Here is a 24,105-nt window from a genome sequence, read left to right as displayed (position 1 = left end):
CTGCCCATAGATGATGTGCACAGGCGTGTTAAGAGTATAAGGCTCCTTATGGCCTCATGTCTCTTGGTACCTGTGTCTGTGCACGTTCTCTGTGAGGAGGAGCAGGTGACTCCTGACCTTTTTGGTTTCATATGTTGGGGTGTGAGCTGTCTCAGGTCCCCTCCCCCACATAAGTGTTACAGGTGTGCAGGTATTCTGAGCTGTGCTGTCTCTTAAATGCAGTAGGCCTTCTCAGTACCCTTCCCACAAGCATACTTTGTATGATAGTGGACTTTAAGAAAAATAGCTCAGACTCCTAGGCATGTATGTATTCAGTTGTATACACACACATACATACACACAGTGAGGGAGAAGAGTCCTTCTGACTATTAGTGTTTGCCTTGTATTGTGGAGTGTATGGAGGAATAAAAACTATCTGTCCCTCTTAACTTAGGGAAAAATAATAAGATGCAAAACGGGAGTTTATCCTTGACGGATGGTAGGCAACTTCTAAGCTATAATCTGTTGGCCAACAAGAGTGAAGACTAAAGAAGATGTGTCAAGGTGAACACTCATTTGGTTCTTTACACTATAATTAGTGTTGTCAAGTAATGACATGTAAGCAAAAACAATATGAGAATTATCTGATAGCTGATAAGTTTACTTGCTTAGTCTGTACATGAAAAGCCTTTGTCTTTTTTAATTGTTTGAAAGGTGTTGGAACATTGTTCAAATTATAATTATTTACATCATAAAAATAGTGTGAATATTTATGATGTCTTAACATTTTTATAGGGTTCATCAGTAAGTATTTTTCTGATACCGGCTCCGTCTCTGCTTTTGTTCTCTACTCCTTCCCCCACAAATGCCCCCACTGTCTATGCAGGAGTACAAGCGTCTTGAGCTGTCCCATCTTTTCTACTTTGAGTATGCATGCAAGACTTTGTGCTTTTTTTAAACATGCTTCCCAAATACACACACACACACACACACACACACACACACACACACACACACACAACTGAACCAAGTTACGTGTTCTCTTATGCACCGTCTATTGTAGTGTGTGTGTTTTCCATGTCCCTTCCCACTTGCCTTTCTTATCTTGCATTCCTCTTTCTTTCATGTGCACACATACACATGTTGTGCATGTAAGAGAGACACCTGAGTTGTCCCATTTCATCCAGCATTGCAGGACTGTAAGCCTTCTAGGGCTGCCCCCTTCCTACTCCATGCATCACTTACACTACAGTAAATGTAACCTTGTTAGTACAACCTCCCAATGAGCACATTGGTTGTGCTACATAGTCAGCCTCATTGCTTCTTTCTCTGCATGCGTACACACACACACACATTTATGACAGGAGCTTCAGCCTTCCTATTATACATTCCTTATCTTTCTCTTTCAATTCCCCCCACCCTCTTCCATACATGTGTGCCCCAGATGTGCCAGAGAGTGAGTCCTTATTACCTTTGGTTCTCATACACACATGGGTACACACAGCTTGGGGTTTGGTTGTTAGGCCCACTGTCTTGGCAATCAGATTACCTGTGGTGGAATCCTGGTGCAAATTAAGGCTTTAATATTCACCTCACCATTAAAATCACCCCTTTCAAGGTCCCCATGTGTTGGGCAGTTTCATCATCTTACTTGATAGATCCACACACAGTTGTTAATTACCTCCGTGTTAAGACTCTACCTAGTTTCAGGGATTCCCCACTCCCTTAGTTGTCCTTTTACTTCACAAGCTTCTCTTTTCGGTCTCTTTTGATGGCTCTACCTCTTCTTTGTTTTAAACATTAGAGAGATAGAGGGTTTAGTCTTTGGACAACTTCTTTCTACTTCTCAGTAGTCCTCAGCTGTTCTCATCTTGTCCTGTGGCTCTAGATACCATCCTCTGTGGATAACTTACATATTTATATATCTAGACTGGACCTTCCTCCTGAATTCTAGATGCATGTGTCAAAACTGTGTAATCAACACCTGTCTATGGATGTCTAATAAGCACCTCAAACCTTAACACAAACAAAACTGAAGTCCTCACTTTCCTCTCCCCTCCCTCAGTGTTCTCCAGCTCAGTAAATGACATTCCCCAATTGCTCAGGCCAGAGATATATAGGTTTTTAATATGTTGAAGCCTTTGCATTCATCCTTGACGCTTATATTTTCTCCACATTCTAAATCTAAGCCATAATCAACTCTTACCGGTTCTACTTTAAAAGTTTTAAATTGCACGCTGTTCTTGAGTAGCCTGATAAAATCTTTTTTGCCATCCTATTCCATCCTTCCCAGGATAAATCATCCTTTGTCTAGTATATCCACACTATATATGTTGGTGTTGTTTACTTCTGGAAGTTTCCATTCATGTTTTCAGACTGCACCTGACCACAGGTAACTGAAACTGCTGAGAGTAAAACTGTGAATAAGGGGGGAAATGACTGGATTTTCTTTCTTTCTCACATCTTATGCCTAAAAAAAGCTATACTTTTTGAATCTCCCTCCTATGATTTGGCATCAAAGTGAAACTTAGCAAGTTGACACCTTGTCTGTCCTTCTGACACTCTTGTGCTCTGTCTTCCCATACATAGACCCGATCATTTTTTATGCCTTCCCTCCATGCAGCACAAGGGGTAATGAGACACTCTCAATATTCTTTCATGGGTTAGTATTTCCTCTCTCTCTCTCTCTCTCTCTCTCTCTCTCTCTCTCTCTCCAGAAGACTGTGCCCTGTGCCTTCTTGCATTCTTTGTTGGGTCCTCTGTGTAAACACCAGCATGTAAGATTCTGAGCTTTCTTATCATGTGTCCTCTATGCATGATCTGCTGTTCTTTTATCTGTAAAATAGTGACAGTAATGATTTACCTTGTAGATATTTTATGATGATTTAATTAGCTAACACATGAAAAGCACTTAGAACAGTGTCCTATAAATAATAAACACCATAATGGTGTTTGGAATAAAAAAAAAGAAGGAAAATGGAAAAAACAGGTAGTATATAGTGAACATTTCTAAAGGTACATGTGTGAACAAGCATGAAGACATACCTTCTCATTTCAGCATGTCTGGGGCACAGTCATATGCAAACTTGGCCATGGGACACACACACACACACACACACACACACACACACACACACACACATTCTCATTTACTCATATGCATACAGTGTATAGGAGAGCAAATCTCCTGACTTGCTTTCTCTCTTACATGCCTTGAGTGTAGGACCGTTGTCATCTTAATTACCCTCCCACACCCAAGGCTTGCAGGAGGGCAAGCCTTCTCCTCCCTCTCCAGTGCACAAGCATGAGAACAAACACATACACATGGAAGGTGATTGAGATTTTGATATAGCTCCTGCCTCATATGTCCTCCCTCATGTGTTCTGTTGTGGAACATATAAATATACCACTCATACCAAACCCCACTCTGAATGACTGTCTCACTCCATGTATGTCCCTCCTGGCTTACCCAGAACAGCCCCCTCCCTTGGCTGGCTCCCTTGCTTTCCGTGGGCAACCCCCCAGGCTGACCCACCTTACTTTCCAGAGTATAACCACACGTTGTGCCAAGAGAGTCTGTCCTGCTCCCTCTCTCACATCCCTTGCATGGTGGAGGGTGCGCTTGCTGAAAACCCCTCCCACATGCAGGGTTTGCAGGATGGTGAGCCTCAGCTTTCTTTGCTCTCTTGTGCATGTGGGCATACATGTACAGGCACATTCACAAAGATAAGAACACACAAGTGGTAGAAAGGAGAATGACCCACTGCCCTGTGTCCTTTCTCTCATCTCATTCCTAAATAGTTCTTGCAAGGGAGCAAGTTTTCTCTTACCTTTCTCTTGTACAAAGTGCAGGTCCTCACAGTGACAAGGACAACCTAGAAGGAGGTAAGTCTTTGGAACTGTTCTTTCCTTGCCAGCACCTAGGGGGGAGGGAAAAAAGAGCCTTATCAGTACTCCCATAAATGGGGTGTGATGGAAAAAGGAGCCTTCTAGCTAATGCTGACAAACCCAATGTGTGAGGGAATTAAAGAACATCTGTGCATGCAAGCACATGTGGTGCAGGAAGTGAGATTCCCTTACTATCCCATGGGAGCTTTCTCTGTTCTCTTCCCAGACCAGGATTTGCAACTGAGTCATTTATTTATTCAACAAATACTTATTGAGTATCTACTATGTGCTGGGTGCTCTTCTACACATTAGGGATATATCAATGATAAAAAGACAAGAATCCCCTGCCCTAATAGGGGGAGACAGGCAGTAAACAAAGTGATCAGGTAAAATAAAAATGTGCCAGTTCGTGATAAATGCTCTGAGGAATCATAAAGCAGGAAAGGGGGATAAGGAGTGGGTGGGGCAGTGGAGATGGTGGTGAAGTTTTAGGATCAAATAGGGCAATCAGAAAAGACTACTATGTTTTATGAACAACAAAGAGGCCATAGTGGCAGGAGCAGAGGGGTTGGAAGTAGCAAGATATGATGGAGGAAAGGGAAAGCTGATGATTGTTATAGAGCTCTAAATGGTGAGAACTCTTGCTTAAAAAATCACAACCATAACAGAATTATCACACTTGATAATTAACAACAATTTATTAATATCAAATATATATTGTTCACATTTTCAGTTGTCTCAGAAATATAATAAACTAGGATCCAAATAAAGTCCATAACATTGCATTTGGTTGATAGTTATTGTAGTCTCTGGATTATAATTTCCCCCTCCATCTTTATTTTTTCTCTGCTTATAATTTCTTTGTTTTAATAAAGTAGACATTGGTCCTGCAGTTTCCCACAGGCTGGATTTTTGTGATTGCATCCCTGTGGTATAGTTTTTCTTGTTTGTATTTCCTGTAAATTGATAGTTGTTTTGAGGAGCCTGATCAGATTCAGGCTTAACTTTGAGGAAGGGGACAGAAGTAGTTCCATTAAGAGGCACATAATGACTGGTTTTGTCTCCCTTTCTGTGATGTTAGTTACTGTTGATGTTCAATTCCTAGAGCCTTATTTCATTAGGTTTGCAAAATAATGATATTCTAATTTCATTATGCTCTCTTCATTTATTAGCTGGAATACTTTGATAAAGAAAAACTTCCCCTTATCTACTCTTTGATTACCCAGAGGTGCAATTTTTATAGGAAAGGCATGATGTTTGGTTCTCTTTATTATTCAGCATTCAAAATAATGAGTTGGATCACTAGCTTACTCAAAAGAGGGTTTTAAAACATTATAAGCTCATGGGTTTAAATACATTTGATCTTTCAAGCCATTGCAATTCTTATCCTCAGTGAAGCTCAAATGTCCCATCTTTAGCCAGAGGGAGCTTCTTTAAATTGGCTTCTGAGTTATTTTGTCATGGACCCAGTAGTTATTCAGTAGCTTCTCCACTTTCTGGATTGAGATGATGTTCCAGGCTCATGTCAGACATCTCTTTCCCCAGATCTGGAATCTACCATGTTTTCCATAAGCCTTGGTTCCTTTTATTTAGAGACCACATTCTAGGTACCAAAGGTGCTAGAGGATTGCTTCAGGATTGCTTCTCAGGCTTCTTCAATAACCAGAACAAAAACAATGCTTTGTTGTTGCAGCATATACGGTAGGTGAGTGTTCAGAGACAGGAGACACTGGAGACTTTGGTTTCATACTCACAGGAGCAAATGCCCCCATTTTCATTCATTCATTTTCTCCTCACTACATAGTTGTTAGTGCATTCTACATGAAGTGCTGGTAGTGGTGAAAACTGATCATATGTGGATATATTTTAAAATTAGAGCTGGTTGGATTTACTGATATATTGGATATGATGTATGAGAGAAAGAGAAATCAGAGATTGAACCTTCTCTTTCCTCTTTTTATGTATGGGTTGGACATCTGTGCCAATACTGTGTGTGTGTGTGTGTGTGTGTGTGTGTGTGTGTGTGTGTGTGTGTGTCTGAGGCTTTTGCTGTGTACCATTCTCTCTAATCTTAGTACCCAGATGTACGTGCTTTCCCGAGTGCAATGCACCTGGGCAAAGGTTCACAGAGGGTGGATGTCTACAGCACAGAGAACAGAGCACCTGTCACCTCTCTTCATTCCCTCTCTCTGGGTACTCCTTGATACATTCAAGCACATGAAAGATTCAGAAGATTAAGCCATCTCATCTGCTCCTTTTCACATTCCTCCCTTCAACATGTAGGGTTTACAGGAGAGCAAGTCTCACCTACCTCAAGAACTACATACATGAGTGGCCCTAGCCAATGTGGCTCAGTTGGTTGAGTGTTGTACCATGCACTGAAAGGTTGCAGGTTCCATTCCTAGTCAGGGCACATGCCTAGGTTGCAGGTTGGATCCCCAGTCAGGGCACGAATGGGAGACAACGGATCGATGTTTCTCTCTCACATTGATGTCTGTCTCTTTCTCCCTATCCCTTGCTCTCTCTCCAAAATCAATAAAAAAATAAAAAATATATATACATGAATGCATCCCCAGTCCAAAGGCACAGACCCTCTTACTCCTCTGATGTTGCAGTTGAATTCTTGCCTGTTGAACAATGAACTGTCCAAACCCTATTACAAAGTAGTTTGTGCTCTCATGTTCTCTCCTGCTGGTGGAGGGTATTGCCTTTAATTTGTAAAAAACACAAGGTCTGTGAAGTGCAGTGAAGTGAAGCTCCATGAAATGAGGTATACTCGTAATGATAGTGCTGTGCTCCACTTAATGTTTATTTGTCATGCCATTTCATTTACTTGGCACCATTAAGAAGTAGGCTTGTAACCTCACCTTGAGAAAATCAGGTTGATTCTCTAAGCTAATTTGTAGTAAAGCTTGCATTTGAACCAGGATTTGACGATACCAGAGTCCATGGTTTTTCCACTACACCAGTGCCATCCCAAGCAGCAGCATCACCTGGGAACCTGTAAGAATGCAAATTCTTGGGTCTCACCCCATGCCTATGAGAACCCCTGTAGTCTGTATATTACCAAGCTCTCCATATGATTCTGATGCATGTTGAAGTTTGAGAACAACTGTACTCAACTATGCTGCTTTTGGGTCACATTCACACAAAGGATTTGGGGGATAGTGAGCCTTGGTGATATCTCATATTCATTCTCTCTTTCTTCCTCTTAGTCACACACCTCTGTCCTCCCAGTCCCTTTGTCCTTGTAGATTTATACATTTTTTGTTGTTATCTAAGAGAAGACAAAATATGTGTTCAACTAGACATCTTTTTAAAAATATATTTTTATTGATTTCAGAAAGGAAGGGAGAGGGAGAGGTAGAAACATCAATGATGAGAGAGAATCATTGATAGGCTGCCTCCTGCATGCCCTCCACTGGGATCAAGCCCCCAACCCGGGCATGTGGCCTGACCTGGCTCATAGGTTGAAACTTAACCATTGAGCCACACCAGCCGGGCTCAACTATACATCTTTAACGTGAAGCTCAAGAACCTTCTCTTTACTTCTGTAGTGTCACAAGTAAGCAGCGTCTTGAAAAAGTGTAAGCCCTCTTGTTAAACCCACAAGGAACCTTCTGCCCTGCTCCCCCTCTCTAATCCTTGCTACCTGGGTGAGAGTGCTGTCAGAATGCAATGCACCTGGGCAAGGATTCCGAGAGTGAGAGCTTCATCTTCATTTAGGACAGAGCACCTTCCCATGCTCCTTCCATCTATTCCACAAATATTTATTGATCACCTCTTATATACACAACACTAAATTGGACATTGAGCACACCGTAGTAAATAAGACATGCCTGGGCCTTTCCCTCATGTTGCTTATACTTGAGGGAGAAGAATGGAATTCTTCATCAGCCATTATACCTACATGCACCAAGAGTGAATAGGCCATAGAGTGGATTTCTCATTGCAGCTGTCACCCACAAATACACAAAAGCATGAGTCTTCTCTGATCCCACAGAGAAATATGCAGGAGAGAACATTCTCTGCCTTTGTACAATCACTCATAAATGACAGTATATATATATATATATATATATATATATATATATATATATATATGTATATATATATATATATATATATATATATATATATATATATATATATTCAACAAGATTCTTTGCCATAGACACACACACACACACACACACACACACACACACACACACACCATACAGGGGTGGGTGCCTGAGCCTTCTTGTCTGCTCCCCCTCTTGAATCCTTGGAACCTAGGTGTGAGTGCTATTTCAGTGCAACACACCTATTCAAGGGTTCAAAGAGGCCGAGCCTTGTCTGCAGGTAGAAGGACTGGGTACCTGTACATCACCTCTTTCACCTTCACACCTTCTTTCAAATATTTGCTATGAGATGCCAGCCCTGCACTGGGTGTTAGAGATACAATGGTGATAGACAAGATAGACAAGATCTCTGGCCCAGAGTCCTCATCCCTGGACTTTCTAGAGGACAACTATGGGAAAATGGACTTCATTCCCTCTGTGCAGGCTTACCCTTCTGTCAGGGCATGAGCTTTCTCTTTATTTCAGCTTACTATCAGATACTCTAATGGGGGAACATACATTGGGTGATGAGACTGACACCACCCAATGTATGTTGCCCTCAATGAATTTATAGTTTAGCAGAGGAATAGAAGGGAATAAAGTACGTATTGTACTATCCTCCAACATATGCATACACATGTTTGCCTGCATACAAAGATTGTCCCAGCCTTCTTGTTATCCTACAAACACATAGCCAACCCTTGCAGACTCTCATGTGTGATCTGAGAAAAATGCCACTCTACAGCGACCAGTACATATTCAGAGACTCTGTCTGAGAGAGAATGGCCTTGTGACCTTATGCACGGGGACGAATACATAATGCACACTCTGGAGAGATTTATCAATGTTATTAAATGCACATAGTGATGCTTTGAGGAAAAGGAACCAAGAGAGTTAATATGCACATGCACACACATACAGGGTGCGGGTGCCCAAACTTTCCGCTCTGCTCCTCTTCTCTCATCCTTTGTATCTGGGTGAGAGTGCTTTCTGAATGCAAATGCACTGGAGCAAGTATTCTGGAGGGTGAGCCTCCTCTGAGTGGAGAAGGATAGAGGATTTGTACATCTTTTCTCAGCTGTTTGCTGCATGCCTGCTTCTCCTTTGTCACTCATTCTTTTTTCCCAAAACAATATTCATTGGTCACTGTGCTGGTCACTTGGTCCCTGCCTTCCTGGATCTTACAGTCCGGTGAAGAAAATGGACTTTGTCATCACTTACCACCTCCTGCATGTACTGAGTGGGAGTGGACCACATAGGGGACTTCTTATCTATCCCCCTAACTTACACACAAGTATGATACATCTCATTCCTGTTCTCACACTGGAGAATGTCTTCATTTTAGTTTATTCATACATAGATGAGCTGTTTTGTTAAACACACACTCAAGGAGTGCAGGTGCCAGAATCTTCTGCTCTGGCTCCCCCTCTCTAATCCTTGCTACCTGGGTGAGAGTGCTTTCTGAATGCAATGCACCTGGGCAAGGATTCTGAGAGGGGCAGCGTCATCTTCGAATAGGACAGAGCCCCTCTATGTCTTCCTACCCTCCTTTCTACAACTACCTGTTGAGTTCCTACTCTATTTCAGATGCCATGCTGGGCAGCTGACTCATAAGAAAATGAGCCACATCTGGTCCCTCCTTGCAGGTTGCAGAATGGACTCCTCATTCATTATGCCTGCATATCCTGAGGGTAGGCAGACTGCACATTGGGACTTGACATGACCCCCTTCCTGGGATCATACAGATGTGTGTAGGAGAATCTTCTAAACCTCAGCACACAAATACAATGTGTGCAGAAGGGCCCGATTGGGTACACACACACAACATGTAACATGGAGTGGGCTCCTGACCAGGTGCATCATTCTCCTTCGTTCAGTGTAGGTGCCATTGCTGCACTGAATCGCTGCCCATGTGCAAGAACTCCAAGGGAAGGAGCCTTGTCTACATGTAGAGAGACAGAACTTGGGCAGCAACTCTCTCTCCCCCTTTTCCTTCCTTCCACACATATTTGAATGTCTACTAGATGCCAGGTACTATGCCAGTCACAGAAGAGATAGCAGGGATGAAAATGGACAAGGTTGCTACCTTTACATTCAGGTCGGGCACTAATCAACACACTATGACAGGTGGATGCTGTGGACTAATAGGCTACTGTTCAGAAAAATGAAGTAGATTTTTATGTTCCTTGCTATCTGTTCTGTAAACACAAACATGTGTAGGTTTTGCGAGAGATTTTCACCCCTCATGCCCCCAGACACACCCAGTGACATGGATCTACATGCAGAGATTCCCATCCCAGTGTGTAGACCAGTGGACTTTCCCAATCCTTCCATCGATAGGGACTAAATGAGAGAGGTCTTACTGCTGCTCTCCATGCTGCTGTGTATGGGAACGATCCTTCTATTTACCTTTCTGTACAATCATATCAATCACATGTGAACACACTATATGCGGAAAAATACGCCTTCCCTGTAAACACACACACACAGCATTCAGATATACACACACAGAAGGCGTGTTCCCTATACACATAGCTGCATCCACAGTGTGTATAGGATACGACGTGTCACTAGCAGTGTTGTCTCACCTATGTCCAGTGTGTAGGGCACTGCAGCTTTCTACATGCTCCTTCCACAGCCAGATTTTGAATGAAGTTGGCCCCTTTTTTTTTTTGCATACGCAGAAAGGACACTTCACTTTGTACAATCATGGACAAATCACCTGTGAGCAGGAGAGTGATGTTTCTTGTACACGCACACACACACACACCTTCACACACACAATCTGAAGGCGCCTGAGTCTTCTATTCAGGTTCCTACCTCTCATTCTTGGTATTTGGATACAAATGCTAGCCAAGCCCATTACCCTTGTACAAAAATTCAAAGAGAGGGAATCTCATCCATGTTTAAAACACCAGAGAGTGTTTACATCACCCTCCCATTCTTTCATTTCTTTAATGTTCATTTAGGGTGCTTGTTCTCAATGTGTGTTCACTGGACTAACAGCATCAGTATCATCTGGAAACCTCTTAGAAATACAAATTCTTGGACCCCACCCCTGACCTACTAATTCCTGAACCACAACAGTCTGTATTCTAACAAGCCTTCCCACGGATTCTGATGTTCACTCAACTTTCAGAATTACTGGTTTGGTTTAAGTGCTGGGGACGTAGTAATAAGCAAGTCAGGTGAAGGCTCATCCCCCAAGGGACTTAGCCTATAAAGGGTGGAAAGGAATGAGCATCCTTATTTTTCATGCAGGTTCCCAGTGCTGTGTCCCTGCAAGCTGTGGCACAAATTACATTGGCTCATTATTCTCCCCACCTACTCCAGAACCACACACTTGGATATCATAGGGGGTTAAGTGAACTCACAACCAAGACTCTATCAAGGAAGAGCCTTATCATTACTTTTCAGGGCATGCACTTAACACTGTAGGCACACATGCTTGCACACACATGCACCTGGTGTGCAGAAGAATGAACTGCTCCTTCTCCCATACCCATTGCATATCGGAGTTGTGAATTCTCAAAGCACCTCCTGTGTGCATGGATTACAGGAGGGTGAGCCTTGTCATCATGAACCTTCTGCCAAACAGTTTAATCAGTACATATTTATTGATCAGGTTTTTTTGGTTAATCCTCACCCGAGGATAATTTTTCCATTGATTTTTCAGAGAGAGTGGAATGGAGGGAAGGAGGGAAGAGAGACAGAGAGACAGAGTGAGTGAGAAAGAGAGAAAGTGACATATCAGTGTGAGAGAGATATATCAATTGGTTGCCTCCTGCACATGCCCTGACCAGAGCTGGGGATTGATCCTGCAACCCAGGTATGTGTCCTTGATTAGGAATTGAACCTGTGGCCCTTTGGCAAGTGGGCTGACACTCTAACCACTGAGCAACACCCGCCAGGGCTCAATCACTTTTTATGTGCCATGCACTGTGCTAGTAGTATTCTGCTGAATAAGAGAAAGTCTATCTATAGGACTTGCTATCTCTAGTGGAGGTGTGTGGTGAATGAACTTCCCCAGGTCTTGAAAACAGGCATGGAGAATGTGCCAAGAATTGAGCCTTCTCACTCTCTTATGCATACCCACATTTTCCATGCTTGCGTGCGGGCACACACACACACACACACACACACACACACACACACACATTTCCACACAAAACTGAAAGGCAGGAGAGAGACTTTATATATACTTGTCTGCAGAAGTGTGAATTTCCTTGTTGCACACACACACTCAAATGCACGTGTGGTGTTGCAGGTGCCTGGACTGTGATATTTGCCCTCCCTCCCCTGTCCTTGAAATGTAGGCATGAGTGTTGGCTTATCAGTACAGTGGTCTTATGCAAGAATACAAGATCCTGAGCCTGGTCTATGTGTAGGACAGAGCCTGTGCAGCACTCCCCTTCTATTCTGCTTGTTCTTTTAGTCACTTTTTTGTGTGTGCATTTGTCCATTCATCCACCCATTTAACAAAATTACTGAGTCCTTGCTGTTTGAGGTTGCCACAGTGAACTAGTCATAGGGATGTCATCCTTGCAAGCATGTCAAACGCATGGCCAGTGGGCCACGTGCCTCATTTAAATAAACTGCGAGTTTGACATGCTTGGTTTAGTAGGTTTCTGGAGAGTCAACTTCCTCGTGACAATGCCTGTAGCTACATGGGCTCGGGGTGCAGGAATCCAGTTTCTCCTTTTGTCTTCACACAGACTTGCATGTGGTGTGCACGCCCCGAGTCTGCTGCTCTGCCCCCCCCTTCCCTGTAATCCTTGCTATTTGGGTGCTAGTGCTGTCTCAGTGCAGCACACCTGGGCAAGGATTGAGAGAAGTTGGGCTCGACTGCACCAAGGACACAGCTTATACATTAACCCTCTCTCCTCCTCCCTCTCTTCCTTCCTAGTCAGAGTTTTTGAGTGTCTGGTTGGTATTGATAAGCACAGACAGCAAGATTTGGGGCACTCTGGTGGGCTTGTCTGTGTTCTAGAAGAAATGTCCGTATCAAATAATGTCTATGTACTCAGGTGCCCAGAGTGCCAGATAGTGAATTTTTTCTTGCTTCCCCTCCTGACTCCACACACAGGGTGGTGGGCAGGGAACAGAGCCTTCCCACCTGCTCCCTCCCTAACAGTTCTTCAACTTAGATGAGTGCTATCTCAAATATTGTCTTTTCTCAAGGGGAGGGAGCCTTGCCTACAGATGGCAGGACTGAGTGCTGTTATGTCTTCTTTCTTGCCTTGCCAAATTTGTATGGAGTTTCTACAATATGTTAGACACTATGTTGGGCGTTAAGGATACAGTAATGAACAAGACAGGAAAAATCTTTTCTTTCTTTCATCACAGTTTTGTAATTTTCCTCATGTAGATCTTGTACACATTTTGTTAGATTTTTACTTGATTATCTCATTTTTGGAGCTAAAATGTAAATGGAATTGTGTTTTAAATGTCAAATTACAACTGTTTATTGCTGATTTATAAGAAGGAATTTGGCTTTTATATGTTAACCTTGTATCCTGCAACCTTGCTATAGTCACTTATTACTATTTTCAGAGTATTTTGGTTAATTCTTTGGGATTTTCTATACAGACACTTATGCCTTCTGTGAACAAAAAGTTTTATTTCTTTCTTCCTGATCTGTATATCTTTTGTGTCCCTTTCTTGTCTTTTTGCATTAGTTGGTACTTCCAGGAAGAGGCTGAATAGGATGAGTGCAGACATCCTTGCCTTGCTCCTTGATCTTGGCAGGAAAGCATCTAATTTCTCACCATTAAGTATGTTAGCTCTAGGTTTTTTGTAGATGTTCTTTATCAAGTTGAGAAAGTTACCTTTCATTTCTAGTGTGCTGAGATATTTTTTTTAATCATGAATGGATGTTGGATTTTGTCAAGTGCTTTTTTTGTATTGACTTAAATGCCCATAATTTTTTTTTTCTGTAGCCTGTTGATGTGACACATTAATTACTTTTTTAAATGTTGGATTTGCCTTGCATGCCTAAAACAAATCACAGTTGGTCATGGTATATAATTGTTTTTATACATTGTTGAATTTGATCAACAATTATTTTGTTGAGGATTTTTTTGCAACTATGTTTGTGAAACATTGGTCTATAATTTTCCTTTTTTATAATGTCCTTGTCTTGTTTTGTTATTATGATAATTCTAGCCTCATAGAATGAATTAGGACGTATTATCTCTGCTTCTGTTTTTTGAAAGAGAAAGTAGAGAATTCCTTCTTTAAATATTTGGTAAACTTCATGTGAACCCATTTGGGTCTGGTGCTTTCTTTTTTGGAAGTTTATTATTTAGTAATCAAATTTTTTCAATAGATATAGGCATATCCACTGACCTATTTCTCTTTGTATGAGTTTTCATCGATTGTGTCTTTCAAGGAATTGGTTTACTTCATATAGGATATCAAATTTGTGAGCATAAAATTGCTAATAATATTTTTTATTATCTTTGTAATGTTCATGCGATGAACACTAATGATTCTTATTTCACATTTGATATTAGTAATTTGTATCTTCTCTCTTTTCCTTAGTTAACCTGGCTAGAGGTTTGCTAATTTTATTAACCTTTTCAAAGAACCAACTTTTGGTTTGTTTGATTTTCTGTTTTCAATTTCATTGATTTCTGCTCTAATTTTTGTTATTGGTTTTTTCCTGCTTAGTTTGGGTTTAATTTGCTCGTATTTTACTAGTTTCCGAAGGTGGAAGCTTAGGTGATTGATTGTAAATATATATATTCAATGCTATAAATTTCCTTATAAGCACTAGTTTTGCTGTATACCACACATTTTGATAAGCTATTTTTTCATTTAATTCAAAGTGTTTTTTAATTTCTCTTGCAACTTCTTCTTTAACCTATACATTATTTAGAATTGTGTTGTATAATCTTAAAGTATTTGGGGGTTTTCCAGCTATCTTTCTCTTATTGATTTCTAACTTGTTTATTATCTTAGAGCAGACTGTGTGATTTCTATTTTTAAAAAATTGGTTAAGGCATGCCTGGCCAGTGTGGCTCGGTGGTTGAGCATTGACCTATGAACCAGGAGGTCATGGTTTGATTCTCGGTCAGGGCACATGCGTAGGTTGTGGGCTCGATCCCGTGTGGGGCGTGCAGGAGGCAGCTGATTAATGATTCTCTGTCATCATTGATGTGTCTATCTCTCTCTCCCTCTCCCTTCCTCTCTGAAATCAATAAACATATATTTAAAATTTTTTGTTAAGGTGTATTTCATGGTCCAGAATGTCATTTAGCTTAGTGAATGTTTCATGTGAGCTTGACAAGACTATGCATTCTAATGATGTTGTTGGATGAAGTAGCTATCAATTAGATCCAATTCATTGATGATTCTGTTTAGCTTAACTGTATCCTTACTGATTTTCTGCTGCTGGATCTGTCCGTATCCAGTAGAGGGATGTTGAAGTCTCCAACTATAACAGTGGGTTCATCTATTTCTCCTTGCCATTCTCCCTGATTTTGCTAATGTATTTTTATGTTCTGTTGTTAGGCACATATATGTTAAGGATTGTTATGACTTCTTAAAGAATTGACATCTTTTTCATTATGCAATGCTCATCTTCATCCCTGATCATTTTTCTTGCTCTGAAATCTGTTTTTCTAAAATTAATATAGCTACTTTAGCTTCCTTTTGATTGGTGTTAGAATATTATATCTTTTCCCATCTCCTTCTTTTTACTCTGTCTTTATATTTAAGGTATACTTCTTACAGAAAACATTTGAATATTGTATTTTTACCCACTCTGACAGTTTCAGTCTTTTAACTGTTATATTTAGACCATTGATGTTTACAGTGATATCTGATGTGGTGGAGTCCATACTATTTGCCATATTTCATACCCTTTCCTATTCATTGTTCATGTTTTTAAAAAATGTTCTCTTCCTCCCTTTTTCTGCCTTCTCTGATTTTAATTGAGCATTTAAAATATTTTTATTAATTTCAGAGAGGAAGGGAGAGGGAGAGACAGAAACATCAATGATGAGAGAGAATAATTTTTCAGCTGCTCCTGCACATCTCCTACTGGGGATCGAGCCCACAACCCGGGCATGTGCCCTTAACCGGAATCGAACCCGGGACCCTTCAGTCTGCAGGCTGATGCTGTATCCACTGAACCAAACCAGCTAGGGCTAATTGAGCATTTTGTATGATTCTATTTTTTTCTACTCTCTTAGCATATTAATTATATTTCTTTTTGTAAAACTTTTTTAGTGCTTGTCCTAGTGTTTGCAGTATACATTTACAACTAATCCAAGTCTTCTTTCAAATAAACACAGTATTACTTCATAGATAATGCAAGTACCATATAATATAATATTCTCACTTCCTTTCTCCTGTCTTTTATAACATCACTCTTTCATTTTACTTAACTGTAAGGTATCATCACCGAATGCATTGTTACCATTATTATTTTGAACAAACTGTTATCTGTTAGATCAATTAAAATAGGAAAAATAATTAAATGTTAACTAGAGTTATGGTGATTATTTTACAACAAATACAAATATCAAATTATTGCATTGTAGACCTCAAACTAACATAATTTTATATGTCAACTATACCTCAATTTAAAAAAAGCAGGTGGGAAGAAAACGAATAAACAAAATATTTTACCTTCATATATTGCTTCTCTAGCACACTTCCTTTATATAAATCTGAGTTTCTGACCTGTATAATTTTACTTTTCTTTTGAAGAATTTCTTTTAACATTTTCCGCCAGACAGGTGTACTGCCAGCAATTTCCCTTAATTTTTGTTTTTCTGAGAAAATTCTTTATTTCTTATTCTGCTTTGAGGGATTGTTTCTCAGGACTCAGAATTTTTGATTGGTGGTTCTTTTTAACCCTTCATATATTTTATTCTTCACTCTTCTAGATTGCATTGTTTCTGAAGAGAAATCTGATGTAATTCTTATCCTTGTTCCTCTATAGACAAAGCGTTATTTTCTTCTGGCTACTTTCAATATTTTTTTCTTTGATTTTGTAGTTTGGATATCATGTGCCTAGTTATAGATTTTAAAAAAGATGTTTAAACTTCTTAGTATTCTCTGAGCTTTCTGGACCTGTAGCTTGGTATCTGTTATTAATTTTAGAACCTTCTCAGTCATTATTGCTTCAAATACAGTTCTGTGCCACATAACAACATTTCCATCAATGACAGACTACATACGATGATGGTCCCATAAGATGAAAATAGAGCTGAATATCCTGTAAGAATTGGAGGATGTATGATTCAGAAGGAATTTTTTTTCTGTGGTGTAAGCAATATCTGTGGCACTTGGCAATATATCCCTTTCTCATTTACAGCATCTAAATTTTGAGTACATAGATTATATTTCAATCAGTCAGGCACTGACCTGTTTCATTACAGAGGAGCCTGCCATATTCAGAGGTGCTATAGTCCTTCCAATCTAGCTTAATGCTCTTTAGAGTACATTGTTGTAAATTCTACATGTACAGAGGTCCACAAGATCTATTTTAACAACTCTTAAGGGCCATTGCCACTTAAGTAAAAACTTTCTGTGTTAGGGTGGAGTCAGCCTGTCCCTGTACTCTTTTAATATTTTCAGGTTGTAATGCTGTAAAACATAGAATTTCTTCTATCAGGTAAATGCCAGAGAGAGCCCTTTGTACCAGATAGTCAATGGAACAAAACACAAATTTCCAGAGTAAAAATATTGAGTCCTCAGTTCTACATCCTTCATGTTAAATACCCTAATTTTTCATGAATAATACAAAGTTCCTTATTCTGACCCCCTGCTCCAACATGCAATAGCTCAAACCATAATGCTATGACAATCTGCTATGTTCCTTTACTTTTCCATCTTGATTTCATATTCCTACTGACCCTCAGACCACCTTTCACTCCCTCCTGACAGTCACTATTATGGCCATCTACACTTTACCCAATCAGTTTCCCCTTGATATTCCCAATCAATCCAGCCCACATCTCTGTTCATGGAGCAACACTGACAGCTTCAATGTCCTATTTCTGACCCTGTAGTATCCAGTAATGTCCTAGGCCTTCACATTCACTCACCATTCACTCACTGACTCACGCAGAGCAACTTCCAGTCCTGCAAATTGCCTGCTGCACATGCTTCAAGCCAGGCCAGGGATCAAACATGCAACCAGATATGTGCCCACGACCCTTTGTTGTGCAATCCGACACTCTAACCACTGAGCACACCAGCCAGAGCTCTATGTTCTTTTCTGGGGATTTCTCTTGTTCTTTCATTTGGGGCATATTTCTTTGTCTCCCCATTTTGTCTGCCTTTTTCTGTTTGACTCTGTATGTTAGGTAGATCTGTTATGGCTCGCAGGCTTGTCATGAGGGCTTTCTGATGTAGGTGCGTTGTGGGTCTCAGTGGCACAATCTCCTAAATCACCTGAGCTAGGTGCTCCAGAAATATTTCTTGTGTGGGTTATGTGCCCCCTATTGTTGTAGTTGAGTCTTGAATAGGGTTGGTCCATTCATGGGTGGAGTTAATCTTCAGACTAGTTGAATATAATGACATAGTTCACTGTGTATGAGTTGCTGTTCAAAGACTGCCCCTCCCCAAGGCAGAGTTGTTCCCCTTTGGCTGTGTAATTAGTGTTCATTTGTGTGGCTAGTTGGGTTGAGCTCTGGTGAGGTTTGAAGCTCACCACTAGTTGTGTTGGTTCTGGGCCCACTTGGATGGGGCTTTGGTGCAGGTCATTGTCAGAAGATGTGTGTAACTAGCCTTGGGCTATCTGTCTGGACCACTGTGCTATTCACTGATTGTAACTGTCTACTGGGCCGGGATGTGTGTGGGAAGAGCCAAGCTGTGTACAAGGGTCAGTTTCCGGTAGCTGTGAGCGGAGCACAGATCAATAAAATGTCCAAGGCTCTCTGAGGTTGGCATCTACCTGTTGACTACTCCACCACCTCTTGAGGTTGCCTGGACTTCCTCCAGAGCCTTTTGAAGAAAGACTGTAGAGTGGGCCCAAGCTGGCATGCCCACTGTCCCTTCCAGTCGACATAAGCTCAGTTGGGTGGGGTGACTGGGTCAGGAGGACGGTGCTAGTGGGTTCCCTTCTTAGGGGCGGCATGGCCCGGCAATCAATAGGGAGATGTGGCCCCTACTCCAGAACCATACTGTTGTAGGCGAGAATGGCAGCAGGTGTCTGACTAATGGGTTCAATAACCTTGGTACTTGGGTTCTGGCTAAGAAATAATTCAAAGTCCAGGCCCAAACTGTAATTTATTGGGTAAATGACAGAGGTAGAAAAAGTAATTCCTAGAAGAAATGGGTTTAGCAAACAAGTTCTAGAGGTAAAGGAAGGGCCCTTGGAGCTTGAGAGCGAGGAATCTAATGGTAATGTGCCTGGGGAGGGGGAGAGGGGAGAGGGAAAAGAAATAGAGAGGGAAGGGAAAGGCAGGATCATGCTCCCTGGAGGGAGAGCACACTGGGTCTTCCATCCTAAGGGTTTTAAGGGCAGAGATTTTAGGGGAGTCCCATGGAAAGATCCTAATAGAATATTCAGCAGTTTTCCAGGTGTGTCAATTCAGGGTTGTGATCTCCACTGATTGATTGGCCAGCACCAGGGTAGTGGGTCATTATTCCATGCAGCTGGTCCTGATGCCAGCCCTGGCTGGTTTTGTTGTATATTTTGGCCTGGAGCTGAAATACAACTGAGGCCTAGATGCTATCTCTATGGAGGAAAGATCAGGGGGTCCAAACCTCAGGACCAGCGATCTGCTAGGGGAGGAAATGTCACCCTGGGGGTGAGGTCCCACCCTACAATTGATTGTCCATTGCTAGGCACCTGGGGCTTTCTCTTGCTCTGCTCATGTCTGCCTAACTGCCTAGAGCAATACCACTCATTGTCTGCTAGATTCTCTAACTCTACCTCCCCAGGAGGAGTGCACCACAGGTTCAGGTTGGGTACAGCCAGCTGTTTCCAACTGCAGGAGCAAGATCAGCAGGGTGAAACAAGATCAGCAGGGTGGGGCCACCAGGATTTGGGAAAACAGATCACAATAATCTTAGGTTAGTCCAGCTGCCATGGCTCAGTGGTTGAGCATCAACCTATGAACCAGGAGGTCACGGTTTGATTCCCAGTCAGGGCACATGCCTGGTTTCAGGCTCAATTCCCAGTGTGAAGTATTCGGAAGGCAGCTGATCAGTGATTCTATCTCATCATTGATGCTTATCTCTCTCTCTCTCTCTCCCCCTCTCCCTTCCTCTCTGAAATCAATAAAAATATATTTTAAAAAAAGATAATCTTATGTTGGGGGTGGCACCAGCAAAGCCCATGGAAAGGGAGAGAGAGCTTTACGCCTGCCCTTCTCTGTGTGGCCGCACCCACTGGAGCCTGGACCAGAGCCTCTGAGGGAGACATGCTCTTGGAGGCCCTTCCTTCCCTTGAGGAACTGAGCTCAGTAGGGCAGGGCCACCAGGACTTGGGAAGAGAGATCAAGACAGTCTTCCATTGGGTGTGGTGCTATCTGAGGCTGCAGGTAGTGGGGAAGATTGGCCCGTGTTCCAAAACCTCACGGTTCACTGTCTGTCTGTATTTCTCTGTTTCTCCAGAGAAAGAGCACACCAAACGTCCCTGTTGGGTGCAGCCAACAGTCCTTTCTGCTGGACTCAAGCTTGGCAGGCTGGTGTCGCCAGTATTTGGAGGACCCGGTTAGTGCACTCCCTAGGCTGCTGGTGAAAATAGTTATAAATTTCGATGTTGTCTTTGTTATGCCTGACAGACCCTTGTCCTAGAACCTCATGACACTTCTCTAGCCATCTCATTTATCAGTTCCTTGAAAACTTTTATAACAGGGTGTTAACATATTTGAGAAATCTCTGAGATAAAACTAAAGAAAAGCTGATCTGCTAAGAGAAGATAGCATATTATTGTTTTAATTTGTCTGAATTTTGCAGCCCTTCTTTCTTTAACAAATTATCTACTAACTAGAAGCCCGGTGCATGAAATTCATGCACGGGGTGGCGGGGGGGGGGGGGGCGAGTCCCTCAGCCCGGCTTGCACCCTATCCAATCCGGGACCCCTTGGGGGATGTCCGACTGCCGCCTCACAATCCTGGACTGCTGGCTCCTAATCGCTCACCTGGCTGCCTGGTTGCCCCTAACTGCCCCCCTGCCAGCCTGGTTGCCCCTAACTGCCCCCCCCTGCCGGCCTGGTCACCCCTAACTGCCCCCCTGCTGGCCTAGTCACCCACAACTGCCCCCCCTGGGCCTGGTTGCCCCAACTGCACCCCCTCCCGCTGGCCTGGTTGTCCCTAACTGCCCTCACGCCCACCAGCCTGGTCACCTCTTACTGCCCCCCCCCGATGACCTAGTTGCCTCTCATGCCCCCCCCCCGCCCCCCCGCTGGCCTGGTTGCCCCACACAGCCTGCTATTCAGTCGTTTGGTCATCCTTCACCACCCTGCCGGCCTGGTCATAGGCAGCCATCTTGTGAGGGTTAATTTGCATATTACCGCTTTATTATATAGGATGTCTTTTGCCTTTTTATCTGTTGGGATTCAATTTTAATGATCTGAACTATTTCTTTATATATTAAGGCTATTAATCCTTTGGAACAACACTTACGTGAAATATTTGTCATTTGCTTCACTTTGACAGCTGTCAACATGGTCTCTTCTAACTGGTTTATTCTCTTCATTCTTCTCACCAATCATGGGTGTTGCCCAAGTATAGTTTTTCCATTCTGTGTTCTTTCCCTACTTCAACAACTCTCAAAGTGTTGTCTGGGATTCCTGAAGCCCTTTTGGGATCTGCAAGATCGAAACTGTTTTCATATTAATATTAAGAAATTATATGCCTCATTCACTTTCATTTTCTCATGAATATACAGTGGAGTTTTCTAGAGGCTGTGTGACAGGTAATGATGTCATTTCTCTGATGACAAATGGAATATATGAAGCATAATCCAGTTGTCTTCTATTGCAGACATTAAAAAAATTTGAAAAAAAAATTTGAAAAATGCCTCTCACTAATTGGTTTTGTTTTAGAATATATGGATTTTTAAAAATGTTAATATTAACATATAGTGGGTTGATCATTGTTATATTTAAATACATTAATACATATTCATTTTAAACATTGGGGTTTTAATTACTAAAGGAGTAAATATCTTTAGATAGAACTCATATAAATAAAAAGTCTTTAGGCTCCTCAATAATTTTGACGACTAAAGAGATCCTGAGACCAAAAAGTTTGGGAACTGCTGTTCAGTTAATGTTTGCTTTGATTTCTGTCTTTTCTTATAACCCCTACTCATCTATGAGGATGACTCACAGATGAAGACCACACTTTGAGAAGAAGCACTATTTTTTCCTTCTAAGACTTTTAATCCACAATTCTGACAGGTAGAGAAGGTACCCTGGGTTAAAGATTGGTCCAAACCTTTTATATAAGCATCTTCTATGTCATCTCAGAGGTTACACTTGATGATTCACATTTCATTTTTGCTTTTCTAAATAAAGTAACTAAAACTGGAATTGAAATATAAAATATATTATTTACTGAGATATCCCATTGTGTCAGGCACTTAGGGACACAGATTTAACACCTCTACTCAACTAGTTCAAAGTATAGTGGGTAGGCAAAAGGTGATTTTATGTGTGTACCAGTTCGTATAATCTTCAATGTTATACTTAGGATCGTCTTCATATTTTGTTTTATTTTAAAAATATTTTTATTGATTTCAGAGAGAAAGGAGAGGGGGAGAGAGATAGAAACATCAGTGTTGAGAGAGAATCATCGATTGGCTGCCTCCTGCATGCCCCCTACTGGGGATTGAGCCTGCAACCCAGGCATGTGCCTTGACTGGGAATTGAACCATGACCTCCTTGTTCATAGGTCGACGCTCAACCACTGAGCCACACTGGCTGGGCTTCATGTTTTATTTATAACTAGAGGCCCACTGCATAAAATTCGTGCACAGGGGTGTGTGTGTCCCTCAGCCCAGCCTGCACCCTCTCTAATCTGGGACCCCTCAATGGATGTCCGACTGCCCGTTTAGGCCCGATCCTCCCTCTCACAATCCAGGACTGCTGGCTCTCAACTGCTTGCCTGCCTGCCTTCCTGATTGCCCCTAACCGCTTCTGCCTGCCAGCCTGATTACCTCCTAACCACTCCCCTGCCAGTCTGTTTGCCCCTAACTGCCCTCCCCTGCAGGCCTGGTCACCCCTAACTGCCCTCCCCTGAAGGCCTGGTCCCCCACCAACTGCTCTCCCCTGCAGGCTTGGATCCCCCCCAACTGCCCTTCCCTGCAGGCCCGGTCGCCCCCAACTTCCTTCCTCTGCCAACCTGGTCCCTCCCAACTGCACTCCCCTGCTGGCCTGATCACCCACAACTGCCCTCCTTTGCAGGCCTGGTCCCTCCCAACTTCCCTCCCCTGCTGGCCATCTTGTGGTGGCCATCTTGTGTCTACATGGGGGCAGCCATCTTGTGTTGGAGTGATGGTCAATTTGCATATTACTCTTATATTAGATAGGATAGAGGCCTGGTGCACGGGTGGGGGCCAGCTGGTTTGCCCTGAAGGGTGTCCTGGATCGGGGGGGGCTTCCCTTGGGGCGTGGGGTGGCCTGGGTGAGGGGCCTGTGGTGGTTTGCAGGCTGGCCACGCCCCCCGGCAACCCAAGCGGAGGCCCTGGTATCTGGGATTTATTTATCTTCTATAATTGAAACTTTGTAGCCTTGAGCGGAGGCCAAGGCAGGCCAGGGTGTGCAGAAAGCTTGGCTTCCTCCGTCACCGGGGGCAACTCAAGCCTCCTGCTCTCTCCAGCTCTGTGGCTGCTGACATTTTTTGTTGGGATTTATTTATCTTCTATAATTGAAACTTTGTAACCTTGAGCGGAGGCCAAGGCAGGCCAGGGTGTGTGGAAAGCTTGGATTCCTCCATTGCTGGGGAAACCCAAGCCTCCTGCTCGCTCCATGGCTGCAGCCATCTTGGTTGGGTAATTTGCATACTTGCTCCTGATTGGCTGGTGGGCATGGCTTGTGGGTGTAGCAGAGGTATGGTCAATTTGCATATTACTCTTTTATTAGATAGGATGATATGGCAATACTTATACATTGATAAATTGTATAATGCCTCTCTTAAGCCTTTCTTCCTCTTGCATTTTTCTT

General features: G+C 42.4%; 1 protein-coding gene across 2 annotated transcripts in view; it reads left to right on the top strand.

Annotated features, from left to right (window-relative positions):
- Positions 1-24,105, top strand: part of CLCN5 (chloride voltage-gated channel 5) — a 157,973-nt gene that overhangs the window by 69,422 nt on the left and 64,446 nt on the right. The window contains exon 4 of one of the 2 annotated variants that reach the window (XM_079764673.1): positions 20,550-20,648. The exons of the other annotated variant lie outside the window; for it this stretch is intronic. Within the exon in view, the coding sequence (XP_079620799.1) occupies positions 20,550-20,648 (99 nt within the window). The remainder of the gene's footprint in view (positions 1-20,549; positions 20,649-24,105) is intronic. 2 annotated transcript variants of the gene reach the window in all.

This window comes from Cnephaeus nilssonii (assembly GCF_951640355.1).
Source record: "Cnephaeus nilssonii genome assembly, chromosome: X".
Lineage (NCBI taxonomy): Eukaryota > Metazoa > Chordata > Mammalia > Chiroptera > Vespertilionidae > Cnephaeus > Cnephaeus nilssonii.
This window is presented reverse-complemented; position numbering and strand designations above follow the sequence as displayed.